Genomic DNA, 23509 nt, shown 5'->3' with positions numbered 1-23509 from the left:
GTGCATAATTATGAAACGTACAGATTTTGACCATTTCACTATTGCTCTAGATCATGAATGGCGATGTAGAAGGTGTGATCCTTTAGGCTAGGTTTTTTATTTACATACATGATGCATGATCTACGTTATGGCATATGTATAAAGATGTATCAACTTGTTGTATATAGTCATGATGAAGTTTTAATTCTGCTTGTGTCAACAGGTATTGTTTGTTTATATTTTGTAACATCTCATTTGTGTGATAAGGGAGGTGATTTTTTTCTCTTTCCATCACGGCTGATAAGCACCAGAGACCATCAGTGCGGTATGTCTAATACTTTTGTGAGAGATATACCAATACTTGTTTATAGATTTATTCATATTTCAATTTCAAGCTTTTTTATGAGTGAGATAGTGAATGATCCCTTCCTCTTCATATATAAGACAATGTAAATATAACACAGATCTTGCGTCAGTTACGCTTGCCTAACATGCATATTCAATTTAAAGTAATTGATTTCGCATATATGCAAACAAAAAAACATTTGTAGATACTGTCTATTAAGAAGATGTATAGTTGTTGATAACGATATCATAGGTCCCAGGTGCTCACTCAACCTCTTGTTCGTCTCATGAGCCACAATATCTCATCTGCAACACAGTTAAAAATATATATTCTATATGACACAACGGAGCATAAGTTTACTGAGTGAAGCAGATGCCAAGATTACGCCGAAAAAACAAAAAGTAGGAATTCATTTCCTATATTAACAAAATATATATAATTTAGGCAAGAATAACAGACCAGTCTGATGCATGTAGAAAATTAGCATTGCTATAATTGACATCTATCGTGAGTGCAGTACGCCATCCCCTTATACGCAAAGATACCTCTATGTCACTCACTTGAACTTTGTATGGCTATTTCTTCCTTATATGTTGATATCTTGGCCATGTTTGCATAACATTATCTTTAAAACAACAATAGTACTTAGGATCTTTCCAATGGAACGCCTTGACCTCTTTGCAAAACTCTGTACTGAAAAGGTTGATCAAACAAAAAATTAGAGCACCGCAAACAAGCAAAGTTTGTTTATATATAAACCTTTATATATATAATATATATAAACCTTTACATATATATATAATATATATATACATACTTTGTGTCATCTTTCAAGGGTCCAATGATTCATTCAATATTAGTATCTAAACTAAAAAACCTAGTGTAATATCACTAAATAAAAACGGAAAGCTGATCAATCACACTTGCTATACATGCTATAAAATATGTAACTCAAGACTCAATGCTAGCCTGCGTAGGCCTGATTGACCATTATATATATATGTATGTGTATATACATTTAAACTGGTTTAAATGTATATACACATATAAATGTAACATGTTTTAACTTGTAATTAACCACAGTCTCAGAGCATACCGGCATTGAGTAGGACAGTAAAGCTCTCGTCTGGCTACTTGACCACATATTTCACCATGTGTCTCAGCTCATATTCTTTTATGTATTTTTGGAGATCACCTGAATTGCCGAATGCGCATACAGTATACACCGTAATGGAGTAGCCACCGTCTTTAAGCTGTAAATAAACAGAATGAGTACTGTAACAGAATTTTAGGCTGCTACTAAGAAAGATCTAGGCCTACTGCATATCTACTGACCCATGCCATCTTGTTTTAAAGGGTGATGCCGACAGGAAAAAAGGCACAAAGTACAGCTGCGGTTGTTTCAAGTAAATTAGTAATGTTATGCACGGTATAAATATGATACACTGTACTCACTTGTAGCTAGTAATCATATTATTCCTTGTTTTGGCTAGACCTGTGATAATTATGATTGACTGAGATTTAAGCTAACCTTCCGTCTTAATAAATCTAGGCAGTCACAATCAACAATTTTCCATCACATTCAACTTCTCACACAACAAATGACAATACTAACAAAGAGATAAAGGGTTGGGAGTTTGGGATATTAACGCAAATATATCGTAATAAAATAATTCTTGTGGTAAATAGGCCTAATAAACAAGAACACACAGAAAAACCAGCCCACCACGAAAGGAGAACACAAAGTTCAATAACAATGATGCCGAACTTTGTGTTCTTTTTCTGGAATGTACTAGCCTGTACACAAGCCAAACAGGGGTTTATATACAGGTTAGTGATGCACAGGTTGTTGTGGTTGTTTCATCAATTTACAACAAGACTCCACTCAGCAACTACTCACCTCAGGTTGAGCTAGCAACAAAATGAAGATGATGCACTATTCCAAACAGATCATGGTTATTCATTTTCTCAAACAATTACACACAAGAAAGGAGTGAAAAAATAAAGCGGGTTATTGCGAGTGTTTTATAAGCAATCACCACGTCTTCACTAGCTTGAAGCAGGAAGAAGAATGCTATTCAATTCACCCTTGTATATATATACTTAGGGGCCTCAATAAGCTAAAAAAGTTACAATAAGCTGAGAAAGCTACATAATCCTGCAAGCCTGTCTGAGAGACTTTTTCTTCCAAAGCCTAGCTGGCTTCCTTAACCTAAGTTCCTGTAATATAGTCAGGTACCCGAGATACGCGTGCATAAACGCAAGCGAGACTTTTCTGATGGGATATTTTTACCGTATATACCGCATGCCTAGGGCGCACGACTTTTCTGATGGGAACTAGCTTTTAGCGTTAGAAACAGCCATCAGCGTTGGTAGTAGCAGTGAGAATTTAATAACTCTGTTTAAATTGATTACCACAGTTAGCTATTATGGATTACATAATTAATTATAACCAAGTTTTACTAAGCCAACAAGCCTTACTAACGGAAAAAGCCGATATTGTAAAGTTTTTTATGAGATTTGGAGCACCATCTACAAAAAGTCAGAGAGGTACATAGAACATGCTTAAGTATTAAGCTACATGTACCATAGACTCTATCTTCTGCCACCTGTTGACACGAAAATGCCCTGTAGCCCCAGACTATCTTGACTGTTTAACAATCCACCTGTTAACGCTGCGAGTACGAATGTCAGTCGATAAAAACTGTGAAAAATGATAAATAAATTGAAAAGAAATATAATTGCTTTGTAAATTTGAAGATATATCTGTTTAGAAAATTTAAACATAAAATCCATATCAACAAACCCGATACCTGAAAACCCCGTAGGCAAAGAAATACCCGAGCCTAGCACTACTAGCTACCCGATACTCGAAAAACCCGAACAGAAGGGGATGGGTCTAAACCTGTTGACCAAGAAGTACTCCTGCCCAGCACTAGTACACACTATGAGCGATTAACTGTTAGGGATCACCAAACAACAATCCATAGAAATTACAAAATTGCATTCCTAATATTGTGGGCCCTTCTGTTATCTTTTAACCCTTTAGCGACCGAGCGGTTATGATAGAAAAACCACTAGAGTACCGGGCAACAACTGGCGTGATTTGAGTTTTCGACATGACCGCATAGAGACTGCAGTAACTTACAACAAAATTGTGGCAGTTACATAAATTAGTATGCATAAGAAAGCTGAGAAATTTCTCTACAAGCTGATGCTCCTTCTATGTAGATAACTCGCAAATACTTACCAACAAAAATCTCAATTTGCTGAAGCTATAAAATTTTTATTTTTGTGTGCTATTTTCAATTGTATTTTTCTAATTGAAATAAGTAATTGACAATGTTGTACAAATGATACAAAACTGTTCGTCGAAGAGCATTGAACACGGAGTTACAAGCTCCGTTGCAATGCAAGAACGCCTTTCGAAATTTTCAGCGCGTGACTCTAACAACCTGCGAATAATGGAGGCGCGACATGGTCGTCTAAACTTGGCTATAACACGCATGGAAATTTGCATGGAACTGTAAATGAATATGCATTTGAAAGCTTAGAAATTTTTCAACAAACAGCCATATATTCCCTGTACATTGGCTGGGAACACTTTAGTCACTAGTCAGAATTGACGAAGTTGTCACCCCTCTACCATGAAATTTTGATAACAAATACATTTTTAGAAGCAATATCTCTGCCAAAACCGGTTCATGATAAGCATTTGCATGGTGTCATATGTTTACAAGAGTTTGCAAAAAAATGGGTTGTCCAAGCGCATCAAAAGTTGAGTTAGGTGCTCCTGTGCATCGCGGGTGCAGGCCTACGAAATGCTCCTGACGCCATGGTGATAAGCAGTGCAGCAGTTACCGGACATGGCCCCTCAAACTCTGCTATAACTCTCGTGCAAATTGACATAAAACTGCAAATGAATATGCATCTGAAAGCTGAGATATTTTCCTACAGACTGAAATATTTTCCTCCAGGCAGCTTGCAAATACTGCAACTTCAGATCTATATATTCAGTTATTATTTTTTACTGTCAGATTTATATGCATTTCTTGAAACTATAGATTCATGTAACAGTTTTGCATATAAACTGATCGCATGGATGCATGTGTGCTGCAGCAAAGATTAACTGGTTGTGCACAAGAAGAATTGAGTGGTGAGCCTGTATTCACACAGTTGGTGAAGCAGCAAAAGACAGGAAGCAACATTTATTATGAGCAGAAACGGCAAATGATGGAGAAATCTTCTGCCAGATGGCAAAACAATATGAGAACTGAACTTTTTGATTAGATGTGGCCCTGAAGAGGGCCGTGGGCAACAAATACAACATAACAATGCACAACAACTACAATATATCATGACATTTCAGCAAGTGTATGTACAATAGCTAGCAACACAACAAAACATTTGCATAAACTTATTTAATTTAAATACAATTTGAAAATTTATTTAGCATGGTAAGGTACTCCACATGCTTGGCATTTAAATCTAGTTTCGTCTCGCTTATGGGTGTTGTCATCAGCTCGCTTTGGGCAGCGCCTACAAATTCTATATTTAGCTCGTTTACTTTTTCCTGGACTATTTAGCACTAATCGATGAGCGGAAGAAGTTGAAGCGCGGGGAACAGTATTTTTGCGGCAAGATCCAGTGTATTCGAATATTTGTTCAATTAATTTCTGTCGAAACTCTAAGTCAGTTATTTTACAACCGCTATGGATTCTATAAACTATGGCTGCATTGTACACACATCTAATAAATGAAAAAATAGTTTTTTGTACCATTTCATGGTTTTACGCGCAGCGTTATAATAATGCAAATTTTGATCAGATTTGTCAACTCCTCCCATGTATTGGTTGTAATCCAAAATAGCAGCTGGTTTGCAAACTTTATCCCCTTTATAGTTTACTTTGCCTGTATCTACGATATCCAAGTTTTTATGCATAGTTGAAATTACAGAAATATATTTCTTATCTCTCCAACAGCCAATCATACTTTCTTCATTAGAAAAGCTTGTTGTTTCACCTTTTTTAATAGCTTTTCCATTGCAAACTTTCAAATCTTTAGGAACACCTTTTCTGTTTGCACGCAGAGTTCCGCAAACATGAGTGTTATTTTTAATAAGTTTAGCTGCTAACTCTGGCGAATTATAATAATTATCCATATATAAACAACGACCCGAATTAAGCAAACCATTCATTAATTTCATCACTATGTTGTGAGTGATTCCTCTACCAGTTCCTTTGGCTTGTTCTCGCTCATCACCAATGTACACAGACAGCTTGTGCACATAGCCAGAGGCAGCATCGCAGAGAGCAAATAGCTTTATTCCAAATCTAGATCTTTTAGATGGAATATACTGCCTGAAGCTGAGCCGTCCTTTCCAAGCCAGCAAGCTTTCATCTATAGATATAAATTTACCAGGCAGCAAAACAGAAGATAACCGGTCAGATATCATGACTAAAACATTTCCTAGCTTGAATAACTTATTGCCAGCAGGGTTTTCCAAATTGTCAGTGAAATGCAAACTGTTCAAAACCATTAAAAACTTATTCCTCGAAATCATTTTACTAAACATTGGCGTTGATATTAACGGATTGGTAAACCAATACGACAACAAAGTAGGCTTCTTGACAATACCCATGAGCAAAACTAAACCAAAAACTCGCCAAATATCTTTGCCATCGACCGACTCCCATGCATCGCCATGTTTTTGAAGGCCATATCTATTTGTTTCGTTAACTATAACATTCATGATGGCCGATGTAATAAAAAGCTGTAAATAATTGAAAATACTTATCTGTCCAGTAATTTGACTTTGTACACCTGCCAAGCTCTCATTAAAATGCAGTTCTTTCGGTTTTAGATCAGCTCCTCTTTGAAATCCGAAATTATTCCCTGGTTCAACGTCGGTCGTTTCACTCTCACTTTCGCCATCAGATTCACTCTGTCGATCTTCTTTTTCACTTTCATCGTCTTCCCCACATTCTTCTGACCTGAAATCCTCTTCTTCACTTTCAAACCAGTCGATATTATCCTCTAAACAAACTTTTTTAGCCGAGCTCAGATAATCACGCCCGTCCATGTTGATCAGCTTTCCATAAAGAAAGATCAAATCTTTACAATGTGTTCTTTTTGCACATGCGCATAAAATTTATTATTTATAGCCTCAAAACAGTAGTAAAAAACTTACTGAAATTGCTCAAACTTTTAATTTTAATTTTTAACGTTGTTTTTAAAATAAATAAAACGTTTTAAAAAAGGTCTATCGAAAACGACAAAAATGTCGGGTTTTCGGTTTTGGTACGCTGAGACATTGCTCGTAAACCGACAAAGGTCGGTTTGGAACGCAAAGGGTTAACAATCGGATTACATAATTCATTATGAGCGTGGTTCTTTGCCATGCTTGCCAAATGTTGTCCACAAGCACACAATCAAGATGCTCACAGTTGGGATCATCGGTGTCAAAGTTCAAAATGTTAAAAGTTCATCGCATCATCGCTAGTAACAATTATGTTGGCTGTTCATCGGAAAATGACATCGTAGTAGCTCATCGTTGTGGTCTATCGCACAGCGAATCGCTAATTTGAGTAAAAGTATGCACGGGTCGTAATGGTTAAAGATGCGGTTGCGTCAAAAAGGTCGGTTTAATAAAATTAAGACCAATAAAAGGCTAAAACATCAGCTACAGCTTGATGTCATTTTGTCTTTGTAGACTAACCCTGTCCAGAGATATATGCGTTTGAATGAGGCCATCTTTTAAAAATCTCAGATTCCAGCGGATGCTTCATTCGTGACGTAACTAGTGATACATCTGAAAAGAGTCCACGGGCGATAAATATAGGATCGCTTCATTAGCCAATCATCAGCACAAAATTTTTATATAGGTCGTAATAAATGTTATCACTCGTAAAACGCGTTGTCTGTGATCTCAAATTTAGGGATTTTTCTCTATTATTAAATCGCATGGACATCGATATTTACTAAATTAATTAACATCGTTACTTTAATGAATTACTTGATCGACACGTTTGATTGACAAACAACAGAATTGCAAAAATTACTATAAAGTTACTGCGAAGGTGACTCCCGAGTTTTCTGAGCATCAGGTGGTTAAAGTCTCCTATAGATATACTGTTGAGTTTACATTCAGATTATATTTCCCTGTTTGAGGTTATAATGTAATTTCTTGTGCTCGTGTGCGAGATACGAATGTACAGTGAGTTCTTGACGGCTTCTTTTTAATCCATATAGCATGTAGCAATACAATGGCTTAGATTGATGAATATACTAAAAGTAATAATTGTAGTACAGTACTCATAAATACAGTTACTAATTAATAGAATTATAACTTTGCTATCACTAATCATCGTTTTATAATTTTTTATCGGTTCACCTAGCTATATTTGCATCAAATTTTCTTTCGCAGTTTCAGCTAATAAATTAGATTTATGATTTGACTTTAGATGTTCACTTCTCAGTTGAAGAAAGTGAAAAAAATCGATTGATCAATGCAAATCTTTAACTTCCAGAACCAAAGCTTTGAATCATTGGCTTGGCGTGTACTTATGCTTTTGTTAAACATTTATTCATTTTTAAAATTACACTCGCAATCTACCTAACTCCCAATTTGAAAGCTTTCAGTAGATCCCCGTTAGAATGACATATTTATTGCATTTGTTTTATTGATTACAGGATGTTTATGTGGTCCCACCAGCCGAAGCAGCTTTGTCAGTGTGGAAACTGGATTGTGTAGCTCAGTAGTTAACGGCGTGGTTCGAACCTTGCGATTACAATCACCATAAGTTAAAATCCAGCACGCAGTGAGCTTTAATTCAAGATTTTAATAACTATAGCTGGACAAACTGAACTACAGACGGACTTTGGGATTTATATAAAGATAGACTAGCTGTGCTACCCGGTGTTGCTCGGGTATTAAAATCAGCTTATAAACAATGAGAGGTAATGAGAGTTTGCTTGCTACTCGCTATTAGCCTGGCACATTGCCAATGCATAATTTGAGTAAGCTACTGATAGAGCAACCCTCTTGTCTCGGTGACCTTATACAATCACTCTGCATTTGCTCCCATATAGCGACATATATCGCAAGTTAAACAATCAAATTCGTGTGGCTGAGTTGGTATGGTGTCTGAGCAGTAAACCGGAGGGCCTGAGTTCAAATCATTTTCGATACGGAATCGTAATGTTCCGAGATATCAATAACTGGAGCTGGACGATCAAACTGATGAATACACATACCAAATTTAAGAAATATATATACAGGTTTTATAAACTATTTAGCTATGTTTTATATCAGCTCCTTGTATAATCTATTGTCACTGTTATATAAAAGTTAAAATAGACTCTAGATGACGTAAAACATTTTATATATACATATGTAGTAATTGAGATATAATGCATATTTAATAGTTTACATGTATTGCAGCTATCAATCAGTACAGTCCTTCCTACAAGAGGACAAACAACTCCTAAAAGACCTCAAAGCACTTACTGGTCATTATAGTGCTAATCATAGCAAGGAACTGGCTACTAACCAAGCTAACATAAACAGTGAACTGAACCTATTAGCATTTTCTGACAAAAATATCTAGAATATTCTAGAGCACAAAGAAAGCATGGTCGAACAAAAGTCACTCATTCTCCAGGCAGTGAACAAAGAGAACAAGGACAGACAGAGGTCGCTCATTCTCCAGGCCCTGAACAAAGAGAACAAGGACAAACGGAGGTCGCTCATTCTCCAGGTACTGAACAAAGAGACCAAGAACAGGCAAAGGTTGCTCATTCTCCAAGCATTGAACAAAGAGAACAAGGACAAACAGAGGTCGCTCATTCTCCAGGTACTGAACAAAGAGAACAAGGACAGACAGAGGTCGCTCATTCTCCAGGCACTGAACAAAGAGAACAAGGACAGGCAAAAGTCGCTCATTTTCCAGGCACTGAAATTGTAGAAACAGAATGCAGAACTGATATAAACATTTCAGCCATTGCTGATATTTGTGTAAAACCAAAAGAACAATCTGGTATCAGAAAATTGTTGTTCGGTTGTTTTAAATGAATTGTTTGTTTTTAATTTTTGTTGTAGTGTTTTTTGTACTGGTTGCTATAAAATAGAACAGATCTCTATACATGTGTTTTGTTAATAGCCTATGGTTGTCTATCAAATTAATTTTATCTTTCAATAATCAATAATAAAGCTACTCTATAAGTCGAGAGGATTAAGGATAACGATAACAGAGTTAGAGCTCTAATAGCATCAATGAGTAGATAACTCTCTGCCAGTAAATAGTACTCATGTCTAAAAGAAGTTGAAACGCAGCATCCAAATGTTGAAGCTAGAACTTGAGGTTGTTTACTTATTAAAAACAGTCCAAAGTCAATTTAGTAAAAGCAATTAGATAAAAATCATCATGTTTTGGTTGAACAATCTTTATGAAACTGATAATAATAAGAGATAATTATAATAAGTTTGTCCAAAGCCTCGGTATGCGGTAAAAAAGATATCGATTCAGAATTTAAACCCATATCAATCGCCATCACCAGCCAACACACTACCACCTGTGCCAATAGTTCACCCCGGTAGATGTAAGAACTTTTGTAAATATACGTGTAGGGATTCTATTATTTTACTGACACACCTGACAATCTCTACCATCATATGGAACTGCCAGGGTACTAGTAGATATAACATGTTGATGAGAGAGTCAATCTGTACACACCATAGACTACTTGAAGTGTCTCCAGGTTTACTGTGAAAACCAAAAACCGTAAACTAATTTAAATCCGTCATAGAGCTAAACTCAGTAACCAACAACATAGAATATGTTCTTAATGCAGGATTCTCAAACTCATAGCCTGAAGCCCATTGCAGCTTGCAGGAAGATAATTTACTGTTAGTACTGCCTACCTGCTTGATATGAATCACACTCTATATTGTTACCCATAGCTTATTGAGCCTACCAATCTTGATCAGATATAGCACAGGTGGGGGCGGAACATATGCCAGCATTGTTACAAACTTGCCATATTGCAAATAGTAGAAATTACATTCTCTATGCATCAGATGGACTCCAAAGCCACAACCTCAACTAGATACTGGCTTTAACGTGTAATAATATATTACAAAGGCCAAACTTGTCTTTTTAAATTTTTCCTAAATGGACAATGTTACCGATGAAGGAAGACAGTTGCAGGTAAAGTTTTAAATGCAGGATATCTTTGTTGAGCATAGGGAGACTTTTTACTTAGAGCAGTAAGGGGAGTCAATTCTTGCAATATATTCAGTTTATCTATCTCTCTACTTCAAAGGGAGTTATCCTCTTTATCAATAGCCTACTTTCTTGAGCATTCACCAAATGAACTGAGTAAGGCAGCTTAGACTATCCTATTGTATCTGAATATGGAAATATGCCAGATGTAGATCCTGAGAGACTTTGATTATCAACTCTGGTGCTAGAGAGAGATACATGATTCGAGCTATGTAATGTAGAATAATAGGTATGTTTTTCTCTGCTGACCATAGCACCAGCGGCATGCTCTTAAAATAGCCTGTGTTCTACATATAAGTTGTTAATAAACAGAGTCCTCCTCTGACAAGTACTCAAACTATCCTACTTTCAATATCTAATATGTTGATAGTCAGCAGAATTTAATACTGTTGATTATTTTAAATTATATAATTTATATAAATCATATAATATTTACTATTCCATGTAGTAGACTCTTCAGTAACTGATCACCATCCAGCGTTAGAGGAAGTGAACTAAACCATATCTGATAGGTAAGTGTTACTGTAGCCAATAATCGTATGACTACTGGTATATCTGGTGTTCTTATATTCCAGCATGTTTATATCTCTCCTTTAAGTGGCTGGTATTTTAACACCTTCTTCTTTTCTTTTCCTGTTATATCGTGTCATTTGAGAATGTGGTGTTGATTATTTTGGTGCATCAATCGTTCCTATCAATAACCAGAATTGTCTCGATGGCCGACATGTTTATCTGTTTCGAGTTAATAGTCTCAGGTGATGTTAGCAAAGTTCTTTTTCTCGACCTTCTTTTGATTTTCTTGTCAGTGCTACTGACAAGATTTTCTTATTAGTGCTGCAGATGATTCTAAGTTTAAACAACTGCTTGTATACATTCAACTAACCATTTTAAAAATGTGTGATAACAAAAGAAAACATCTCTCATCTTATACTTTGCAACGTCTTATTCACAATGTTTGTCACAATCTGCTACTAAACTGCCAAATGGCTAACAAACCGTAAGCAACTGGTTGGTCATCATTTGATGAACTGATGAATTTGGTCTGATAAGTAAAATATTGGTAGCAATAATGAGATTACACACGTGAAATGGGTTTAGAGATATATCCTACCACAGACATCGTAGAGAACTCTACAAATTTGTTAAGTTGTAACTATGAAAAGGTCTCCTCTGATTTATACGCAAGTTGAATCTTCTTTACAATGAGAATCAAGGAATGCTTATAACAGTTAAATATACATAGATATATATACCTAGACTGGCCAATAGAGAAAAAGCCTGTCAGACCTAAATAGCACGACGCAACGTCACTGTATTGTACCTCACGCTTGACTGCACTGCTGTTTACAATGAATCTAATGGGAAGAAGGTAACAAAATTACATTTATTTTCACATAAAAACCTTCTTGTATACATAATCCAGTAAACTAAAGCAATTCTGTAATAATATCTGATAACCACCATAGATTAAAACTATAAAAGCTATGAATTGTTGCACACAAATCATGAGCCATCATGAGCCATCATGGCTTTATTTGCAACCCTCTCTTATCCCCATTCTCTCTTTTCTCCTTCTCCAAAGAATAAGTTAGAAGGGGAAAAGAGAGAAGGGGAATGGAGAGGGGAGGGGAAATAGCCCACATACTCAAAGAGCCAGACCTTGGCTAGGTAAATAGACTAATATGCTGAACTAAACATGACTAAATATGATGAGTATGCAAGTATGCCTGAAGTCAAAAATGAGACAGAATGATTATTTTACAGCTGGCTAGGTCACCAAAGCTGAAGTGTAATGATTGTATCACTAGCATCGTGGATATTACCAACGTTGATGTAAACCAAGCAACGAATTCCCTAATTACAGTTAAGAATCAGGGTGGCTTGACTTTGTCTTCGCCTGTGGTGATTGAGGTTTGCAACCACAGCGAGAAAGCGACAAGAGTGTTGCTTAGTAGTGCTGGATTGATGAAAAACTTTGCCAGGCTAGCACTAATTGCCACCACTGAGAAGCCAGTCACGAAAGGACAATACCAAGTTATTTGTACAATATGCAAAAGCAAGTTAAAGGTTGACTTGCAACAAAATTCACATTGCAGTTATTTGGTATCATAAGATTCACCATGCCTTACTCTGTTGTGTTGTAGGTGTGAAATATATGAGAAGGTGATTACAAGCTCTTAAATGCTAAAAACTTATACAGTCATACTTCAACTTACGAGCTTAATGCGTTCCGAGACTGAGCTCGTATGTTAATATACTCGCATGTTGGTGCAATTTATTTATATATCGAACAATTAAATATATATTGCTTAGTTTCCATACTCTAAAAATGCAAATAAAACACTCAAAACAAGATATTGTAACAGAAAGAACATGTTGGTTATTGTCATAATTTACCACATGCTTCCAAAAAGCAACAATCAAAAAATAATACAAGGAAATGTGATTATTTAAAATGTAAAATTAAATACATACAATAGCAGCTAATGCTAGCATTTGCGAGAGAGGGAGATATAAGTTATCCTTCATTACATCAGTTGTCTTTGATAAATTTTGAATTTTATCAATGTCTTAAAAGACAAACTCTAATGTTGGTATGGTGTTGGCCTTCAATCTAGCTTTTTTCCCAATACCAGGTGATACTTGGTAGCTGTCACTAGTGAAGTGGTCTGAACAAAGTACAGAAGATTTACTTGGGGTCCACTGTTCTCGTCTCACTGCTTTAATCCAGGCATCCTTGCGATCAGCAGCAGTAGGAAAACTTAACAAGTAATAAAAGATACATGCAATTAGTGGTGTTTTTTGCTCATTGGATTATTGACTTTTTGCCTTTGAGAAGTGTAGCATTAACCTTGTCAAATAATGGAAACTTTTAAGCCTGATTATAGCCAAAGATAACCATGCTCCAAGCCATGCTCATGTAGTATGTTCATGAATTCTCCCAACGATTAGCAGGGTGAATGTTTGTTATATTGTCCTACCTGTGGAAGCTTTTCTCTGGGCATTTTCTTGGATAATTGGAACATCCAAAAGCAACGCAGCAATTCTTACTAGTCCTCTCAGATGACTGTGAGCTTGATGAATAATGGTGAGATCGCTGCCAAAATAGCAATGAATATGAATTCCATTCTGACTTAGTGATTTATAGCAAGATGGTATCCAAATTAATGACTCAAGCATCACAAAGTAGCAGTATTACACAAGCAGCTCCTTGGGCAAAGTTAAGGAAACCTTCCAAGAGAGAGTCAATCAGTTAATGAATCAAACAAGTTGAAGTTGATAGTAACTTGACAAACAATGATGTCTGCTGATTTGATTGTCTTCAATAATTTTTTCAAAGTGTCAAATATGGGGAAAATATGTCCACTATTGGTATGAAAACTGTTCTAGTTTTTACTATAAAGCCTTACAGCTGATATTTAGGAGTTCCAAGCCTATCTTTGATATTAAAAGTAGTAAAAAACTTACCTTAGTAGCAGCTGACACACTCTTCTCAGCTTCAGCCATTGTAAACTAATGATGAATCTTGCGGTCAGTCAAGCGTAAGGTACAATACAGTGACGTTGCGTCATGGCATTTAAGTCTGACAAGGCCACCAATGGGACTAGCTATTATTGGCCAATCTAGGTATATATATCTATGTAAATATATAATTTATTTAATAATCATTTATGATAAAAATAATATCTAATTAAATATGTAATATATAGAAGAAAATGTAACGTACACATCACAAATAAACCTTACATATATATCACCTAGAAAAGTATTGCTAGTATTAAGAGCACCCAAAGTTTATCCATGGAGCTTGTGGAGGCCCCACAGATAAATGACAATAAGAGGGTCCTATGCATCTTTAATGCGCTTTACATCTTCATTGGTAACAGGAGAACACAACTTTCTCTTTCTCCCAGCACCTAAAAATGTATGTAAAAGGTGAATGATGAAAGCGCTTGCTATTCGATCCAGCGCACCCCTCGGGTTACGATTATTTACTGTTTTTTGCCTTACGATGTGGAGTACTTTGCTATACGACATTTTTTACAACAACAACAAAAATATCTCTCATATTCAAATTTGGCAGTTGGTCTGCTGAATATGGCGGAGTAGAGGTCGGTAGAGTGACACCCTAACACTCACACCCAATAATTGTGCAGCTACTTATTATCTGTGCTATATCGACAGACCTGACGATGTCTCACGGCGGACTAGACTGCCACGAGACTAGTTTGTACAATAGAGATGAGTACCCTATACAATGCGCCCTCGCCGTATGATTTTAATCCATTCTAGAGCTGGCATAGTAATAGCGAAAATGTCGTATAGAGGGGTATAAAAACCCAGTAATTATATAATGTAAACATCTCCTGGTGAAAATCATCAAAGTTTTATGTAAGTACTGTACATATTAAAAATAAGTAACAAAATGGTATGATAACCTTAGTAAGTATAGTTAGTTGCAGTAACATCTCGGAATTTAGTGGTTATGATCGGCAATAAAATGTAATATTACAATGTACTACGTACGGTATTTACCATGGAGAGTTCTTACTTTCAAGGCAGGCGTGTAACGTAAACTTAGAATTTAACCTACATGAATTTAGCTTACTAAACACACACTTGAAGCCAAGTTTCGGTATATGTATGTCTTTTCTTAAATATTTTACTGAACTTCAACTGTTTCATCGCTATAATTTTATCACCCGTTTGTTTGTGGCTCTTTGAGTATAACTTTTAGCCAGCCTCATTAAAACCTTATCTGAATTTAGTTCCTGAATCTTCAGAAACTGAAACAAAGTCAAGGGAAAAAAGGTCAAAGTTTGTTAGACAAACCAGCTGAGCTCACCTAATCAATGTAAAAGAAACCAGAGAGCAAGTTGAGCGATAGAGAGACTAACAGACGGAACATGTCATGACTAACAAACCAACAACATTAAACAAAGTGCCTTATACAGTTACGCTACCTTGAAAGTAAACCAAACAGTATTGAATAGTGTCAACACTCACCTGGTGGTAAGCTCTCCTCAGAAACTGAACTGCTATCGGTGAGACCAGAGTCAGAAGTAGATGAGCTGTCAGAATGAGGCCAATAGAAAGTAGGACTAGAGCCCCTAGCTTCATTCTCAGAGACACGAGGTGAAGATGAGGATGTTCCAGAGGAATGAGGTGCCCTGGCTGTTGCGCTAAATAAAAGGAAATCTCATGAAAATGATAGCCTTTGACATGTAGAACTAGACACTTCCATATTGAGGCTTTATAATTTACGTTAGAGAATCTTTTTATCAATTCCTTACCTCTTCTACCACCAAATCGATTTCTTTATCGAGACATAATTACATATTCAATAAATCCTAATATTTGACAAAGGCGCAAAGAAATTGTCATAACTTTTTAACCATATGGTCATGAAAATATATAACAAATTAATCAGCATAATATTCAACATCAGCTGACGCCATAACATGTCACAAATGTGTTGCAGAATGAGCTGGGACACTTTTTTGTCATTTTTGCTATGACTGGGAAGAAATCTGAGTCAGACAATTTATCAATATATTATTAAAGCTTGTGGCATTATTATTACTGGTAAAAATATTATTTTTCAGCAGTATCTCTGTTCAATAAAAATTACCCAGTCCATAGAGCTAAAATTAGTGAAACGGTAGCAATGACCAGTCGTGTCTGACACGGCTGGTCAATGCTAATGACAAAAAACTTTTGCAAAGCGAAACTACGCTTAGGATGGGTTGTGAACATATTTTCTATTGGCTCAACACGCGCAGATAGTTGTTTCCTTTCATTTAAGTACAGATATGATAGTCTAAGCCACAGGTGTCAAACACATGGCCCGCGAGCCACATGTAGCCCGCCACCTCATTTTATGTGGCCCGCGAAGGCTTAATTACTCATTCGCACGAGACTCATTCTCCCGTAGTTATAACGTTGCTAGGCACACACCAACGCGAGTTATCTTGCCTCTGAAATTTATCTATTCCTTGTGTTGTTATTTTTACATTACAAAAGAATAATTTTTATTGGTCAGAAAAAAAGTTTCTGGCCAATCAAACAAACGTACATATATGCCTCAATGATCTCTCTGGTAAAAGTTATAACTAAATTACTACGCCCATTGCGACATCTAACTGAACCGAAAATCATCGCTGTCACTTTAAAGTTTATCATTCGCGATCAATTTTTTTCCACTCCAGAAGTAAATATGCAGATTCAGAAGGGGTAAGGCAGTGAAAGACTGCATAAATCAAATTGAAACATTATTTTTAATGTTTCAAAGTTTTTACTAACTTTTAATTTTGTCAATTTGAATCGTTACGCTCGAATAAAAATGCACTTTTTAGGCTGTCAACCGTAGTCAGACAAAAGTTATCATTCAATCTCGATAGGATCATATTCATTCTTAGAGCTGCCCCTGAAGTCTGAAAAGTCAAAAACAGAGTTACTGAACATATTGTTATTGTTTGAAACATGTTTATGGCAGCTTATTTGAGTTATATTGGGATGTAGATTTGCTATGCTTTGAAGATAATGCTCACGAGGAAAAATTTGAAATTATAGTTTCATGATTTTCATGTTCATGACTAACTGTACATGTATAAATAATATTCATAACTTTGTATTGTATGTAATAAAATATTACTAATTTTAGTCAAACACTGTATATTTTGTAATTTCTTTGGTGCAAGTCTAACTTTGTCTCAGCAAATAATTTTTTGATTTTTTGCTGCTTACATATTGATTTTGTGTTGCTGCTGTTGCAATTATGTAGTGTTTGCAGATTTGATGTGTGTATGCCAACAAATTCATGTTCTTAGCAGCTCACAATTTTTTATTTTACTGAAAGTATGCCCATGTTGATGGGTATTGTGTAACTTTTCTGATTTTTTTCAAAAACAAGTGTTCTGCATGTTTTGCTGTGCAACTGTTCTGTTTGCAACTTTAAGTAATAAAGTCAGAGTTGTTAAATATCAAAGACTAGTTTAAGTTATTTTACATTATTCGATTACATTTCCTTACAATTATAAGTTACATCTGGCCCTTTGAGGACAGCCATTACGCTGATGTGGCCCTCGGTGAAAATGAGTTTGACACCCCTGATCACTCTAATCAATCAACTACTAAAGCCGCACCACCCGGCCTTTCGCCATATGTGAATGCTTTGCTGAACAGACTAGTACTATGCGACTCGGGTGGCAAAAGAGCTAAAGGATCGTTTATTTCTAAACAATATACAGTGAAACATGGATAACTCGCCCTCGGATATAACGAACACATGGTTAACTCAAATGGATTTGCTTGGTCCGTTCCCACGCAATGACAAATGGCTTTATATAACTCGACCTCGGCACCGTTAACTCGAACAGTTTTTTGCCGAATTCACAAACGTGGTTTCCGTTCAATTTACTTCGAAGGAGTTTCCACTAGTCGCGGAGCTGAGACTACACTGCTTTCTTAATGAAAGCGCTTTTTATACGCGTATAGTGTACATATAATTTCCCCTGTACCGTATAATGGAACCGAAAAAGAAATCACATAAAAATGATTAATAGGGTCGCTAAGATGTTCGCTTAGTTACGGCCAAGCTATAAACGTTAGAAGGTATTAGCGATAAAAATTTAATAAAGATAGATACAGCATGCAAAATACATATTGTAACAGTGATTATATGCGGATACATAAAGATAAAATGTCACAAATAGGCTCGTGGCTTGGCGTCCGCTACAACAGACATCCGCTTTACGATGGCATCACGCAAGCAAAAAAAAGCGTGAAAACCTTCTGACAAACTTAAAGTACTCGAGGAAATCAAAGCAGGACAAAAGCTATCAGCATTATCAAAAAGAGAAAATTTTCCAAAAAGTACAGTGTCAACATGGATTAAACAAAAAAAAAGAATAAGATCGTTATGTGACCAAAATTCATCATGGCTAAGAGATCGTTCAACGTCGCACGATGATTTGGATGGTGTATTATTGACTTGGTTTAGACAAGTGCGTAATGAAGGCGTACCTATCGATGGGCCAATTTTGTTAGAAAAGGCTAACAAGTTTTTAAGGACTATAATAACTGTTTAAAATCTATTTCTACAATAAGTCACACTGATGATCTTTGTCAAAAAAATACCTTGTCACAGACTACACTCGATAAGTTTTTTAAATGAAACAACTGATCAGATGTAAAGCATGCGTTTTTGCATTGGTCATAAATGTTTACTTATGTCCAGTTTTAAAAATTATCAGAAAGAATAGATATTTTTCTATTAGGCTGAGATTTGTTTGCAGTTTTAGGTGATGTGAGTGACAAGACGTTTTAAGATTAAAATTGGCAAAATTGATCTCGAGTAAAACACTCAGAAGAAAAAATGTCTTCTGAGCGTTTTAACCGCGATTAGGTTTTGCCAATTTTAATCTGAAAAAGTTCTGGCAGTCACATCACATAAAACAACACACAAATCTCAAGTTTATAAAAATATCTATACTTTCTGATAAATACTTTAAAACCCTACATCAGATGCCCTTTAACTTACAACAAACAACCTATACTTTAGTTTTATATATACATGTAGTTTGTATATGTATCTATATACTGATAAATACATTCACTTGTCACTGTGCTCTGATAACTCGAACGCTCTGATAACTCAAACACTTTCGCTCGGTCCCGTAAAGTTTGAGTTATCCATGTTTCACTGTATATGTTATTATAAATAAGATATAGTCTCATAGAGTTAAAAAAGAAACAGAGGAGAGAAGATTTCTTACTCACTTTGCTCGAGTCTTTACCAACAGTTCTAGCCACTGTTTCCGAGACACTTCACTAATGGTATCATGAACATGTTCATTAAACTTGTTTCGAGGCTTTCTCTCTGCCATCCTATCAAGCGCAAGCCTTGTTGTGTTGTTCATTAGACGAATAAACCCTCTATCAGATATCTTAGCCCTATTACATCTCAGAGCAGCCTGTAACACAGGAAATATACAGAGAAATAGAGTTGCTTTAAAACATACACAGGAATAAATAAAAACCTTATTATTTAATAATATTGAGTGATTGTACAGATATCAACAGAACGCAAGCTTTACTTGACAACTAAACTATGTCATAATATAAACTAATTATGCTGTATTATAGATACTCAAGTGATAACTTTCTAGAGAAATACGTGCATTTGAAAAAGAACAGAACTTTATAATTTAACATCTTGGACTAGACTCTCAGGCTACAATAGTTGGAATATAAAGTATTCCAATGATAATAAAATAGACAGCACAAACCTTTATAAACCTCTGACTGGCCATCACGCTCATCATCAACACGTACACTTTGTAGTTACCTAGGTTAACATAGTTACCTACGGTAACTTAAATGCATTTTGTGGTTATGATCTGCAAGATAATATAACATTACAATGTAGGCCTACTACCTGCAGAACATACCGTGGAGAGTTTTTACCTTCAAGGCAAAAGTGTAATACAAATGCCAAATCTAATTTAAATGAATTCAGCTTACTAAACACATACTTAAAGCACATAAATTACATCATTTTTTTATCATATATTTCAATACATCAGAGTCTTGGATTTCGAATGACCCATTGTTTGACATAGTGAGACAGACATTGGTTGGTGTTTACAGGATTTCCCCAGAGCCCTACCGCAGAAATGTTCAATGGGATAGGCTCGAAAATTGTGACCTCACAATTTTCATATTCGGTATTTTGTGCTCTTATCGCTGATTTTATTGCTTACTGCATATATTTATCATCTACGATAATGACGCTAGTGGCAGGCAAAGGTAGGACAACTCCAGAGAACCAATGAAGATGACAAAAGAATCAGTGTCATTAGCTCTCCATGTACAGATTATTTCTATGATAAATAACTCAGATTTTAAGCACCATACTGTGTTTTCCCAATGATATTATGCACTAGCCTTCTCTTTTTATTGTGATGTTGAGGGGCATGACTGAGGCTAATTAATTTCAAGCATTGCGTGATCTCACGAAAGTCAATCTATATATCTAGGACTATATGTCAATCTCGCCATTGGCAGATAGTCCTAGGGCCACGCAACTGCAGGTCACAATTTAATCGATGTGATTTCATTACATTTATCAATGACAGTATATTTATTGAAGCATAATTAATTAACCCAGAACATATGTTTGTATTGGTCGGAGTTAGCACAATCCCCGGGCATTGTTGATTATCTAGAATCCTAGTTTATTATTGCCGCTCTTTGGGTTTAATAGCACAGATTGTCACAGAAAAGCGCAGCCTCAATCGCAGCGAAAGGGATCGACTACCTAAGGCAAAATAATAACTATGACATCACATTGTGGGAACGCAACCAAGTGTTTTTTTATTGCGAACACACTTTTGACACCCTGTTTTTCATAGTTCTATTATTCTTTGTGTATTGAATATAGGCTCATTCGAATGCCAAGACTCTGATGTATTGAACTATATAATAAAAGAATTATCCCACAACCAAACACGAGCGGAGCGATTGTTTGAGAGATTTATGATAAATGCATGTGCACACAACTCCTGAAAATTATTTATCAACATCGTCGCAAACCTTTGTACTAAAATCTCATCAACAAATTTAACCATTTTTCAATGAAGTCGTTTAAGTATAACAACGATACAAAACACTTATAAACCTATTTAAATATGTTACCAGGTTTTTGAAAATTGTCGACAATATCCTAAAACTTACCCATCTGATCGGATTATACACAAATAAACAAATTAGTTCGGCCTGAAATTGTTATTAAAACTTGACAAGACTTAATTTTACTAAAATTAAGACTGGCAAACGAAACGCCTAGCGACAGAGTATAGAACGATTAAGTCGTGCGCATTTCACGAAAAAAACTGCGCATTTCACCAGTCTATAGCATTGTCGAATTGCCGAAGGTTTCTAATATTTTCCCATTTTTAATATCTTGCAAAAATATTCAATTATAAGAATAATTATTTAATTTTATAAAACTATCATAAGAATAATTATTCAAATTTATTTGTCCGAAGGTTTCTGTAATAAACGTAGACGGTTTGAGACGTAGACCAATTTACAGGTACGAAATTGTGGTACACAGTCTATCAGCCTATGTTTTTTCCCAATTACCGAAGGTTTCATTAAATAATTTAAAACGTTAGTCAAAATTCTTTACATCTTATGTACAAGCTAGGGCCAAACTACAACGCCCTTTTATGACGAAAACATTTTTTTATTTTGCTCCAGTTTGCAGAAAGCTTCCAGACGTGTGAACGCTCATACTTGCTTTCTGCTAGATCGCTAAAAACCATTCTACCATCAACACAACCAACTTTCAAACTGTGTATATTACACAGCAGCTTGCCATTTTACTTCTAATATTGCATTTCAGAGATACAATAAACATATTTCGTTAATGCTGTTGTTAAATTACATACATTACAGTAGGTTAGGCCTACAGCTTTAATTAATATTCATTTTATTGTTGTAAAACATAGGTTTGAGATAGTAGTAGACTAGGTGTGAATTTTTTACAACATTATGTTTTGCATAATTGACCTTTTGAATTTAATTTCAAAACAACTTGACATCTATAATAGAATACAACTTCCCAGAACACCACGTCGTGGCCGACGCATTGGCCGTCCACGTGTCTCTCAATCATTACAGCTCAATAGGAGGATAAATAGAAAGTCTTCACAGCAACCATCAACATCAAATGCTAATATTCAACAACACCTATTCAAATTATTAACAACAACTCGTCTGATTCAGAGAGTTCTTCAGTAGAGGTTGTTGGCGATGTAAATGACATGGACTTGGCAGCCCCTTTGTTTCCAGATGATGATCATGATTTTATGGACATCGTTGACCATGAAAATATTGCACAAAACAATATTGCTCCTTCCATTGCTACCCCCCTTCATCACATTCCTCATTTTCAATCTTTTGATTGTCCTGATTTTCAAGAACTGCGTAACAACTTTCTAGGCAGACTGGACAACAACATATCACAGCTCACATGTACTGGATGTAATGAGAAACATTTCATTACATACAATGCTCAAATACAACTATGTCATAAGTGCCAACAAGTTCCCCGGTCAAATTCCTAGATTACTAGAATTTCCTTTTTGAAGTCGTGCTCCCTCAAATTTATTTTATATCATCTCGAACAACTCTCATTTACACTATACTCTGTCAATTCCTGCTGACAACTACTTTTTCAACAACCAGCACTACCCTTTCTTTTTTCCATTATCACTTATTCCAATATCAGGTCGTGGGCTGTATGACAGGGGAATTTCTAGTGTAATTTATGTGCTTTAAAGGAAGTTTGATTATGTATTGTAGTAAACTTCCAACTTTTAAATAAAATTTTATCTCTTTTTGTTTGCGAATGCATTTTTACCATAACGGATAACGCTGAACTCGCTATGGCGAGCAACGTGTATCTCTTAATAAAGTATATAAACACTACACAAATGGTCAAATTTTAACTTCGCGAGAGATTCGCCAAAGTATGGCGGAGACGAAAATGCATCGTGTTCTATAGAGTTGGGCGAAAAATATTTTATAACATGGGCATCGTAGGTATTGTAGTGTATCAATTAATTAATCATTTAGTGTGTGAAATCGAGAAAAGGGTATACAGTATAAATTAAAAGCAAAAGAATCGTAAAAGTCTTTGTAGAATTGTGGTTAGATGATTGTTTTATAAACATTGTAATTTTCGCGAGCTCAAATCCAGCGCGATGCAAACTTTTTGTTTCAAGATTTTAATAGCTATAACTGAACATACCAAACGACAGTCGACGAACAGACGACAAACAGGCAACAAACTTTGAAAAAAGTATATTTAGATGAATGCCCGGCATTGTCT

General features: G+C 35.7%; 1 protein-coding gene across 1 annotated transcript; it reads right to left on the bottom strand.

The window, feature by feature from the left end:
* Positions 1–14365: 14365 nt before the first annotated feature.
* LOC137391994 (uncharacterized) lies at positions 14366–20000 on the bottom strand. The gene is made up of 4 exons (XM_068078573.1): positions 19899–20000; positions 19390–19583; positions 15616–15791; positions 14366–14525 (listed from the first exon to the last, which is right to left on the bottom strand). Exons 1-4 carry the CDS (start codon positions 19932–19934, stop codon positions 14455–14457), a joined length of 477 nt encoding a protein of 158 aa, XP_067934674.1. The 5' UTR covers positions 19935–20000; the 3' UTR covers positions 14366–14454.
* Positions 20001–23509: the final 3509 nt, after the last annotated feature.

This window comes from Watersipora subatra, chromosome 3 (assembly GCF_963576615.1).
Source record: "Watersipora subatra chromosome 3, tzWatSuba1.1, whole genome shotgun sequence".
Taxonomy (NCBI): Eukaryota; Metazoa; Bryozoa; class Gymnolaemata; order Cheilostomatida; family Watersiporidae; genus Watersipora; species Watersipora subatra.
The sequence above is the reverse complement of the archived record's forward strand: the minus strand, read 5'-3'. Positions and strand labels throughout refer to the sequence as shown.